This window comes from Echinops telfairi, unplaced genomic scaffold (genome assembly GCF_000313985.2).
Source record: "Echinops telfairi isolate 266 unplaced genomic scaffold, ASM31398v2 ScPeMD7_9;HRSCAF=40, whole genome shotgun sequence".
In the NCBI taxonomy this organism is placed as follows: domain Eukaryota; kingdom Metazoa; phylum Chordata; class Mammalia; order Afrosoricida; family Tenrecidae; genus Echinops; species Echinops telfairi.
Window position 1 is genome coordinate 84,855,018 of NW_022103906.1, and position 11,861 is coordinate 84,866,878.

An 11,861-nucleotide genomic window follows, 5' to 3' on the forward strand; every position below is an offset into this window, starting at 1 on the left:
TGACTGTAAATGTATAGATTTATTATTTTCACTCTAAAGTCAATTCTTTTGGTCTATGCTTTTGCCATTGCTCTTTTGATTGCTGTAACTTTATAGTAGGTTTTAAACTCTGCTCACTGACCTGGAGGCTATTCCTACATGCAATGACTCTAATGGACGGGATAGAAATGTCTCTGGGTTTCCAAGACTGTAACTCTTTATGGAAGTAGAAGCCTTGTCTTTCTCACATGAAGCAGCTGGTGGGTTCAAACTACTGACCTTGGGGTTGGCAGCCCAATGCGTTTCAAAATTAGGAAATGTGAATTCTCCTAATATTATTCTTTTATTATATTTTTAATGTCTATAGGTTGTGGAGTGATGTCATTTATTCATTTCTGGCATTATTTTTTGTGCCTTTGTTTTTCTTGATGAATCTTAACCTGCATTATTTATTTATTAAAGTACTTACTGCCGCTGAGTCAATTCTGACTAGGTCTTTTCAAAGAATAACCCTTTAGCTTTTGTAACTCTGCTCTCATAGACATTTTTCCCTATCCCATTATTATTTTTTTTCCCTTTAATTGAATTTGTGTTTGTTTTTACTCATTAACATTTAGTGCCTTAATTTTCAGTCAAGTGGTTCCGTGTTTAAGAGCTCAATTGCTAGCAGAAGCTGTTCCTTGAACCCACAGGCCTCTGTGCAGGAGTGAGCTTTGCAGTCTGCCTTATAAAGGTTCACAGCCTTGCAAACCCGATGGAGGTCATTGTCCTTTGTTCTGTAGGGTTGATATGAGTCAGAATCAACTCCAAGGTGTTGGATTTGTTTTTCCCTAATATATGCATTTTAACAGGTTTTCCAATGTTTTGTCTAGTCGTTGTTGGTTTTTTTTGTTGTTGTTGTTCCTTCCTGTTTGTCTTTTGTTTGATTTTATGTATAGGATTGGTAAATCTATAAAGTCAGGAGGATGGGGGAACTGGGGGGTTAAGATTGAGTACAAAAGGCAAATGTTTTGAAATCGTGGGGATGTTTGCACGATTCTTCTCAGTTTGACTGAATTGTTAAATTATATGATATGTGAAGTATATGTCAATAAAACTTTTTAAAACTTTCTTTATGGGTATACATGTATCTGCATCCTCTATGTTTCGATATGCTATATTTTTCTTTTTGTTATCATTCAAAAGTTCATTTGATTTTCTCCTTTGCCTCTTCACATATATATATATCACTTAATTCCCTAAATGTAGGCATTTTTCTTGGCATTTTGGTACTCATTTTTAGCTTCATTCTACTGGACAGAGCACACACTCTGTCTTTTGAAATTCACTGAGCCTTCATTGATGACCTGGTGGACTTGGGAACCCTGTGGGTGCGATTGTTAAGTGTTTGGCTGCCAACTACGAGGCTGGCTCCCAGCAGCTCTGTGGGGAAAGGGCTGATAACGTCCCACCTTGTCACCATGGAACCTGACAACAGCAACAGCACCTGGTCAGTTTTAGTAACTGTTTCATGTACACTGGACTATATTTATAGTTTACTTTTGGCAGTTATTTTGATAGTGTCAATCTGATTAAGTTCATTAACTAGACTATCCAAATTTTCTACATATTTATTAATTGACAGATGGCTTTGCTAGCTTCTTCTATTAAAATTTCCTACTCATTGTGGATTTATCTATGCTTCCATTTGTTTCTGTCATTTTTTACTTTGTATATTTTAAGCCCACATATTATCTTGGTTTGCACAAATTTAATGAGAAGAAAAGATTCTCTTATGAAAGAAAGTTTAAAAACTCATTGGTGTAACAAGTTAACACCTGTATTTAGGGACCTCAGGGTTACCTGAGTTGCATATGTCGTAACATACTTGTTTCTTCCAGCAGCAGTCTTGCTATTTAGCAAGATTCCAGTTAGAGATTATTTGTAGGCTGCGACTGAAGGCGGGGTCATCTCCTTTTAAACAATATATAATTACTGGTATAGCTCATTGTCACTTGTTAACCTGAAACTCTTTTGCACAACGGAAGGAGCTTGGATTCTGAGGTAAGGAAGGATTTGAATGTAGCAGTCACCAGGTTACATGTATCAGACCAACCCTTAGTTAGGAACTAATTTGAGGTACATACAGTGGTTCCCATTACTGCTTTGCAATGCACACAAAAATTTATTATTATTAATGTATTATGTTAAAGATGTTTAATATATCAGGAAATATTTTCTTGATGTTTTTGATGCATGGAAAGGTACATTATATACTAACAAACATTCAACTGGTGTTAAAGGGGAACTGTACCTAACTGTTCTGATTTACATACAAATTGAATTTAAAGACTGATTAAGGACACACTTTTTCATAATCTGAAACTGTTTTACTCAGGACTGCTTTTGCTTCTATCATGTAGCTGTGTGGGATTAAGCAACCTAAAAGTGAAGTAAAATTTTTAAAAACCTTTATGTATACATATGTTAATTCTGTGTCTCAATTTGAGATTTTTTTTTAAAGCTACATATGGTTTTTGTTTATTAGTTCCCAAAATTTTCATATTTATTAGTTGAATGTCCTTCATAACTTTAGTTATCTCTGATGAGAGTATTAAAGTTAGCTTGTGTCCTTATTTGTCAGTGTGTAAAACAGCTAAATGTAATCTTGTTTTTAAAGCATTGTAAACATGTTAGACCTTTATAATATAGACTGTTTTGTGATAATTTTAGAGATTAGGCCACTGTGACATTTATTGGTTAACTAAAAGCTTAAAAAAAAAACATAACAAAGATTAGATGATACTCCTATTTAGTCAATATTTTTTGAGTGGGGAGTAATTCTCCACTGCTTAAGGATTTATTTTCTGCAAGTTATTTAAGTAAATTAGTTTTAGACTCAGTTATACATGGAGGTTGGAACAGAAACATTTATTTTTCTTTCCTAAACTTACCAATAAAATGACAATAAAGTAGCAAAAAGAATGGAAAAGGCAACATAGGGATAAGTAAGCAAATTGAAATCTTAGAAACTTTAGAAAGCAGCTAGATGTGTGATAATCAATTTAGCAGAGTCATTTTGGTTGAATGTAATATTTAAATATAGTTCAATTAAACGAACTATAGTTCATGTAATCATTTCCCTATGTTGGGTCATATTTGAGTATCATTTTTAGTGGCTGTTTAATGATTTATATAATATACTTAATCCCTCTATTAGTGTGAAGATACCTAAGTTCTTCAGCTTTTTACTGTTATAAGTAGCCCAACCCCACCCCCCACGCCACCCCACACACACAAAACAAACAAAAACCAGAAAAATAGCTCCCAGGGCAGAGCTTTCGTAGTAAACACTTTCCCCCATTAGGCGAGCATCAAGCAACTCCCTCTGAGTTAGTGCACTGGTTCCCTCTGGTCACAATGAATTGTTTTTTAAAAATAGTTTTACTCAAACCTTGCTTTTTTTGTGATGGCTGATTTAAGAGGACAGCGTGCAGCCGTGAAATTTTGTTTCCTACTCAGGAAAAATGCCGCAGAAACTGTTGTGATGTTGAACACAACTTACAAGGACAGGGCTATGGGGAAAACTGAAGTGTACGAGGGGTTTTCTCATTTCAAAACAGGTGAAATGTCAGTTGAAGACAAACCTCGTTCTGGATGTCCGTCAACTTCCAGAACAGATGAAAATGTCGACAAAATCCGTGCAATTATGCTGAAAGACCGATGACAACGACGGACCATTGAAGAGATGGGCGAGTTAGCTGGACTGCATCGGAGCGTGGTTCTACTAATTTTAATGGAAGATTTGGGAATGAGAAGAGTTGGTGCGCAATTTGTGGCTCAGGTTCTGGCTGATCAGCAGAAAGAGGTTGAGTGGAAACATGGCGTGTTTGAAAGAACAGCTCCAAAGCGACCCAGACTTTTTTCCAAGGTCATTATTGGTGATGAGACATGGTGCTAGTCTTCTGACCCTTACAGCATGCATCAGTCAAGCCAGCGGATGACGCCATTGTCACCTCAAACCCCAAAAGCTCGTCAAATGAAATCAAAGATCAAGAAGGTGCTCTTTATTTTTTCCTTTTTTAAATGTGAAGGGGATAGTGCTTTTGAAGTTCATTCCACCAGGTCAGACTAGTAATATTCATCAAACTTTCTATTCAGAGCAGTGGTTCTCAACCTTCCTAATGCCAAGACCCTTTCATACAGTTCTTCATGTCGTGGTGAGCCCCCAGCCATAAAATTATTTTCGTTACTACTTCATCGCTGTCATTTTGCTACTGTTATGAATCGGGAGACCCCTGTGAAAGCGTCATTTGATCCCAAAAGGGGTCACAATCTACAGGTTGAGAACCGCTGATTAGAGGTTCTGAGAAGCTAGCAAAACTGCCACAAAGAGGGTCTGATTTGTGGCAGACGGGACTGGTTTTGCCACCATGACAATGCACCTGCTCATGCAGCCATCTCAGTGTGCCAGTTTTGGGCAAAAACCAGCATGCCTCTCTTGCCCCACGCACCTGACTCACCTCCTCTCATCACACGCAGCTTCATTTTGTTTCTGCGAATGAGGGACACAGAAGAACCACGGTTTGATGACAGACAAGAGGTGAAGAAAGAAAGGAGCGGGGTACTGCCAGCCATACACACAGATTGATTTGAAAAATGTTCCAAGAATGGAATCACAGATTTGACAAGTGTATTAAGTGTAGTGGAAGGTACTTTAAAAGTGATACGGCTGTTTTGTAATAAAACAAGCAAAGATCGCTTTGAAAAAAAATCCGTTTTTGTTGTTTTTGGACAGGTACCCCCCTTGTATGCATACGAGTCATTACCCAAAATTATCGGAAAACGTTTATTCCCTGAGTGGGCATTGCTTCATGCTGCCAGATTGCTTTCTTTTTTTAGAAAATCAGTCTATTGGGGCTCATACAACTCTTAACACATCATACGTCCATCCATTGTGTCAAGCACATTTGTACACTCATTGCCCTCATCATTCCCAAAGTATTTGCTCTCCACTTAAGCCCTTGGTATCAGCTCCTTGTTTTGCCCCCTCCCTCCCTTCTCCCCCTCCTTCATGAACCCTTGATAATTTATAAATTATTACTATTTTGTCATGTCTTATACTGTCCAATGTCTCCCTTCACCCACTTTTTTGTTGTCTGTCCCCCAGAGAGGAGGTTATATGTCAATCCTGGTAATCGGTTCCCCCTTTCTACCCGACCTTCCCTATACCCTCTGGTATCACCACTCTCAGCACTGGTCCTGAAGGGATCATCTGTCCTGGATTCCCTGTGTTTCCAGTTCCTATCTGTACCAGTATACATCCTCTGGTCTAGCTGGATTTGTAAGGTAGAATTTGGATCATGCTAGTGGGGTGGGGTGAGGGGGTGGGGGTAGAGAGCACTTAAGAACTAGAGGAAAGTTGTATGTTTCATCATTGCTACCCTGCACCCTGGTTGGCTCATCTCCTCCCCGTTACCCTTCTGTAAGGGGGTGTCCAGTTGCCTACAGATGGGCTTTAGGTCTCCACTCTGCACTCCCCTCATTCACAATGATTTGGTTTTTTGTTCTTTGATGCCTGAGACCTGGTCTCTTCGACACCTCGTGGTCACACAGGCTGGTGTACTTCTTCCATGTGGGCTTTGTTGCTTCTCAGCTAGATGGCTGCTTGTTTACCTTCAAGCCTTTAAGACCCCAGATGCTATATCTTTTGATAGTCGGGCACCATCAGCTTTCTTCACCACATTTGCTTATGCTCACATTTGTCTTCAGCAATCGTGTCCAGAAGGTGTGCAACAAGTGATCCAAAATTAGTGGCAAGGAGGGTATAAGAGGCCTGGTAGGGATTCCGCAAGGGCAATGTAACCGAGAGCAATTAATGAAACCCAAATGAAGGCTGAGAATGATAGTGGGACAAGAGGAAAGTAAAAGGAAATAGAGGAAAGAACTAGGAGGCAAAGGGCATTTATAGAGGTCTAAATACAGCCATGTACATATGTAAATATATTTATGTAGGATGATGGGAAAATACATCTACATGAATATATTCAATGCAAGAACACTTTGTCCTTTTAAATTGGCATTCCAAGATGCACACCTTTGCGACACCATCACTGAAGACAGATTGCTTTCAAAAGGCCGTTTCATCATTACCAAACATTTGTAAATGCATCCATGCCAAAACATCCTAACAGCACTGCATCGACCTTCAAATGTCCACTCTGGGGAGAGACAGCTGATGCTTGCAGTGGATTTTGTGACTGCCAGGCTCATTGTGAACACTCGGTGAAGGCAGAGGGCACTGTGGCATGAATAACGAGAGAATTGATGGACTAGTAAAGCTTCACTGATTACCTTGTGTGACCAGGTTATGATGAAGGCAGGTGCTCTTCGTTCAGAGGAAAGGGCGATTTCCCTTAGTTGGGACGCCCGGTGAGGCTTCCTTCAGAAAAGAGGATCTGAAGTAACACAGGAAGGATTGAAAGAGGAAAATCTGAATAGCAGATGAGGTGTGTCAGCATGGGTCCATTGACACAAAACCACACAGCAATTTAAATTGGACGTTTAATATAGAGATTGATTCTTAAGTTGGGAGTAGATAATAACAATAAAGATGCAACACCCTTCACACACACACACACACACACACACACACACGAAAGACAGCCTAGGGTTCAGGGAAAGTAACAAAGAACACACTTGGAACAAGATCTCAAACTTCAATGACGAAGGTGTGGTTACAACCCAGTTGGGGCGGGAGGGGAGGGGCGGGTAGAGAAACTTGCAGAGGTGCCTGCGCCAGAGCTGACCCACAGTTAGTGTGTCAGCAAGTGAGCCAAGACTGGTGGGAGCTGTACAAAGGGAGCCAAGGCACCACTGAGCCCAGCAACCTGTGTAGAATTTGTGTCAGAAGGGCCTCAGGACAGTCCCCAGCTCTCGGGCAGCATGAGGCTAATAGGTAGGCACATTGCCCCGGGCCAGGGCAATATGCCAATATTCCTACCTTCCAAAAATCTGATAACAAAAAATGTCTCCACTTATTCCTAAGTGCCCTCTGAGAATAAAGCTATCTCCAGTAAAATGCCAGGGTACTGGATAAGTCTGGGGCTGAAGGGCGGAGGGAGGAAATAGAGCAAGCGCTCCAGGAACCTTTAGAGAGAACACATGGAAACCAGTAAAGAAAGCTCCATCCTTGGTGGCACAGTGGCTACTTGTTGGACTTCTATCCACAAGGTTAGTACTTCGAAACCACTAGCTGCTCTATGGGAGAAAGACAATGCTTTCTACTCCCTTAGTAAAGAGTTACAGTCTTGGAAACACCCTCCCACCCGCACAAGTTCTATCCTGTCTGAATTTACCCCATGGCAGTGAGTTTGGTTTTCTATTATGTCTCTCCAGCACCCTCTAGTGACAAAGCTTAACATAAGCTGGCAAAGGGAAACTATTTAAAGGGCTCAGATCCATTTTTCTAGTTCAGGCAATGAAGGAATCAACTGCCCATTACCTTACAGAAAGCATTCTGGAAGTGGTTGGGAAGGAAAATCTGAGCAAAATTACAGGATTTGGAAACTGTGAGAACACTGAGGAAATGCATAGACAAGACAACCTGTAGTACAAGGTTAGTCAAAGAGGAAAACCCTACAAAGGTCCATTGAGTCTCACTTAATTTAGGAGGGCTTGGAATGAATGGAGAAGTGGTCGATCGAGGAAAATGGAAGCACATAGTACTGTTGATGGTCATAGGGAAGGCCAGGGTGGAAATGATTTAGCACTGCATTTTTGCATACACCTAGATTATTTAGGAAGTTGCTTGCATTATTTTCTCATATCTTAGAATATCCCCACCCCGACATATTTCATAATTTAACAACGTGATATTATAATACAGTGGACTTGATAGTTACCAATAATACTGTATATAAAACATGCTTACAGAATTTGGGACACAAAGGGGTTAATAGGAAAGAAACGAGCATATAGTGAAATGAGGACGAGACAATAAAGGTGTTCACTGTTCCTCATACAGTTCTGTCTCAGAAAACTACAAAACTCAGAAAACTGTCTCAGAAAACTCAGAAAAGGGCATTCAGGCCATCACCTCTACATTGCTTTTCCTTGACATTCTTCACTCGGTGGAGGTAGTGCATTGGTTTTCACTGGAAAAGCACACAGCTGTAAGTGAATTCCAGACGAGAAAAAGCGGGCATGTTATCCATGGTTGTGATCCATCTATACTGGAAAGGAAAGATGTGGGAACAATCAATTCAATTTTGATTCCAACCCCTTTGTGGTTTTTGTCAAATATGTTTTTTTGTTTCTCTTTAGTCTTGTAGTTTGCTTTCCTTTCATTGTGATCCTACAACCCAGAATTGCTGAATAGTCTTGCACTTCCTGTATCTGTTTGTGGCATCTCCTCCTAATGATATTGAAAGTTATGTGTTTCATTCTTGAATATTTTCTTCAGCTCGGGTAGTACCTGATCACCTGGGTTTGTTTGTTTCCCCCCCTTATTTAGACATGGACTCTGAAATCAAGGAAGAAGTCCCTGTGCAGGAGAAAGTCGTCCTTAGCGGTGGGGTTGAAACCCTCCTTCTACAATGTGGGCCATGGACTGACCTCTTTAGTGATCAGGGTGCCTCCAGGCCAAAGGTGCTAATTTTAATTATTCCTGGTAAGTATGAAGATCTGGATAAGGAGATTTTACATGAATATTTATAACTTTCTAATTTTTAAAACTTTATTACAAGTTAATTAAAGAGAATATGACAAATATAGGAAAATTTATAGAAGGAAAAGCATCAGTCAATCCATTTATTTATAGCTACTATTCTTAATACTTTGATGGTTATTTTCATTTTTAATTTTCTTACTTACATCATTATGTATATTATATTGTTAATGTGTGTGTGTGTAATTTGGGGGCTCAAACTTAGAAGCATATCAAGTATACAGTTTCAGATCTGATTTTTTTCCTTTAACAAAACAGAATATGATTTTCTCAAATGTTTTTTAGATAGTTTCTAAATAAGTTTTTTCCCCTCCCATTTAAAGATGGTTATATCAATTGCAGCATGTTTATTTTGCGTTTTGGTTCACTGGATTTGACAGCCAGGTCTCTTGTGACCTTTGGTGGGTCACTGAATTGGTCACTGGCTTGCAGGTATTTGAAGCACTTTTTAAATTGCGAGTGAGTTTGAACATATATATCTATCATTCATTTGTGTTGTTTGTTCCATGAACTGCTTGCACATTCTGCAACCGTGTCATCAATTTTCCTTTGTTCATTTGTAGCAAACAACCTTTTTTAATATTTAGAGTAAATTTGTGCTTTGTTTAATTGTGTGTGGCAAGAATCTTTCCTGGCTAGTCATCGACTCCTTCGTAACATTGATTTGACTGTGGACAGAAAGTCCACAAGACCCGAGATGCCTCCTCCAAGGAGAGCCAACCTTCTTGATATGGATAAAGTAAAGCTTTCGGGATCTTGGTTTATTTATGTGGCACAACTCCAAATAAGAAACCATTGCAAGCATCCATTAGTAATCAGAATGTAGCATTTATGAAGTATGGATCTGGGAAAATTGGAAGTTGTCCTAAATGCAATAGAACATTTAAAGATGGATACCCTCAGCATTAGTGAGTTACAATTGCCTGGGATTGACAATGTTGAATCAGACTATTTATATGAACTCTTGTGCCAGGACTGAAAAACTGAAGAGGAATGGCATCATATCCATTGTCAAAAAGACATTTCAAACTTCATTCTGAAGTACAACACTATCAAGATAGCACAAAGTAGTCCAGTCAATATAGGACAGCTGTGCGCATATACACACCAAACACTAATGCCATAAAGTGAAGATGTTTATCAACTTCTGATGTCTGAAATTGATCAAACATGCACTCAAGATGCATGGGTACTTTCTGCAGATTAGAATGTCAATGTTGGAAACAAAGGAGGTGAATAGCAGACAAGGTGGCCGTGGTGATAGAAATGACTCTGTAGGTTGTGTGATAGAATTTTGCAAGACCTACAACTTATTCATTGCAACGGCCTTTTCTCTCTCCTTTTTTGACCTTTTACTGTGAACTGAGTAAAAGAAATAACTTTTTTAAAACAGCGTATGCTACGGTTAGACATATGTACCTGACTGGATGGAATAGGAATCAACTCAACTCCCTCTTTAGAAAGAGACTATAGAGAAGCTCACCATCTTCCTTCAGAGCAAGGCCAGGGGCAATTTGTGGGACAGACCCTCAATCATTCATATGCATGTTTAAACTGAAGCGGAGGCAAATGAAAATAAGTCTAAGAGAGCCAAAGTATGACCTTGATCACCTCAACCCAACAGACACCCCCACCAGAGAGATAAGGAAACCTTACAGGAAATTCAAGTTCAGAAGGGGATGGGGAGGACATGGATGTCTCAGAGAAGGCAATTACATCTTTGATGGTAGGAAAATGGGGAGGAGCAACCTCCCATTGGGAAAAATCTCTCAACAATAGTATGTGGAATCCACGGGGAGAAGGTGCAGTACTGGGTTCCTAATTGGACACGTTGGACCCAGTTTCTCTCAGCCTTGGGGATCCAGTCCCTGTGCTATAGGCCATTGGGACTTTAGATTCTGTTCTTTCATGGCACACAACATCCTTCATAGGCCACCCCAAAGTACTCAATGTGGAAGTCCTACTCCATGGCCGAGAGTCCACCCATATGCTAATTTACTAGATTCTCTTGGGGAATTTATGAGAAGACGTGGGCCCTTTTCTCCCACATATGGGAATCACCTGATGTGGATTTATTGCTTTGTATAATCTTAATCTAAGGTCCATCTTTTTTTCTTTTTCAGGTAACCCCAGTTTTATTTCCTTTTACTTGACATTTGCAAAGGCTTTGTTCTCTTTGATAAACGGACGTTTTCCAGTTTGGACTGTCAGTCATGCCGGGCATTCCTACATCCCCAAAGACAAAAAGATACTTGGAGCCTCAGATGGTATGTTCTTGCTAACATTTGCTTTCCTTTACAGCGAGCAGGTATTCCTCTTTCTACAAATTTTACTAAGATAAAAATTTGCACTAATAGAAACCTGGGTTTGTGGGATTAAGCCCATGCTGCCATGTTTTGGTAATACTGCAGATTTTTAGAAACATTTTAATTCTTGAAGTCATTTTCTAAAATAATTTTAACAAATCAACTAGCTGTTCTTTGACTTACCTTTTTGTCTGTTTGCTTCTTTTACTGATTCGTAATCACCTATATATTTCAGTGTTGTGCCAAGATGAATGAGAGTGAAAAGGTAATATAAGTTGTGGTCTTTAAAAGAACTCACAATATCAACATTTAGAGAATGATTTAAATGACTGGACTGCTGAGCATGTGGACGCTGAGAGCGTGAACATAGTAACGCATGTGGTATGGGCTAAAAAGGACTGTGGAATAAGCAGGCAGGTTTTGACAAGTTTGAGTAGTTTCACTTTGAGAGTGGAGGGAAGACAGAGGTGTACCAGGTAGGAAAAGCAACAGAGGGAGCAAGGCTTGGAAAGTATGATAATGGAGGCCAAACTCAGGGAATCTTGGAATCTGGCTGAGAGCTACCACTCTACTTGGTAAATAGCTGAATGCCTGTAAGTAGACGAAGTGGTACCGAGTTATCGGTTACTTTCATTTAACTTGTGAGCACTTACTATGTTCATGCTGCCAAAAAAATCAAAAAGAGATAGAGAAAGAATGAGAACTGTTGGGATTTCATTCACGGGCCTTCTGTTTTTTGGTTTTTTTTAATCATTTTATTGGGGGCTCGTACAGTTCTTATCACAATCCATACATACATCCATTGTGTCAAGCACATATGTACATTTGTTGCCATCATCATTCTCAAAACATTTGCCTTCTACTTGAGC

General features: G+C 39.6%; 1 protein-coding gene across 1 annotated transcript in view; it reads left to right on the forward strand.

Moving 5' to 3' along the window:
- Positions 1 to 11,861, forward strand: part of LDAH (lipid droplet associated hydrolase) — a 122,116-nt gene that overhangs the window by 25,128 nt on the left and 85,127 nt on the right. Inside the window, exons 2-3 of the mRNA XM_004696058.2 lie at positions 8,474 to 8,629; positions 10,810 to 10,953. Coding sequence (XP_004696115.1) covers positions 8,476 to 8,629; positions 10,810 to 10,953 — 298 coding nt within the window. The 5' untranslated portion in view covers positions 8,474 to 8,475. The remainder of the gene's footprint in view (positions 1 to 8,473; positions 8,630 to 10,809; positions 10,954 to 11,861) is intronic.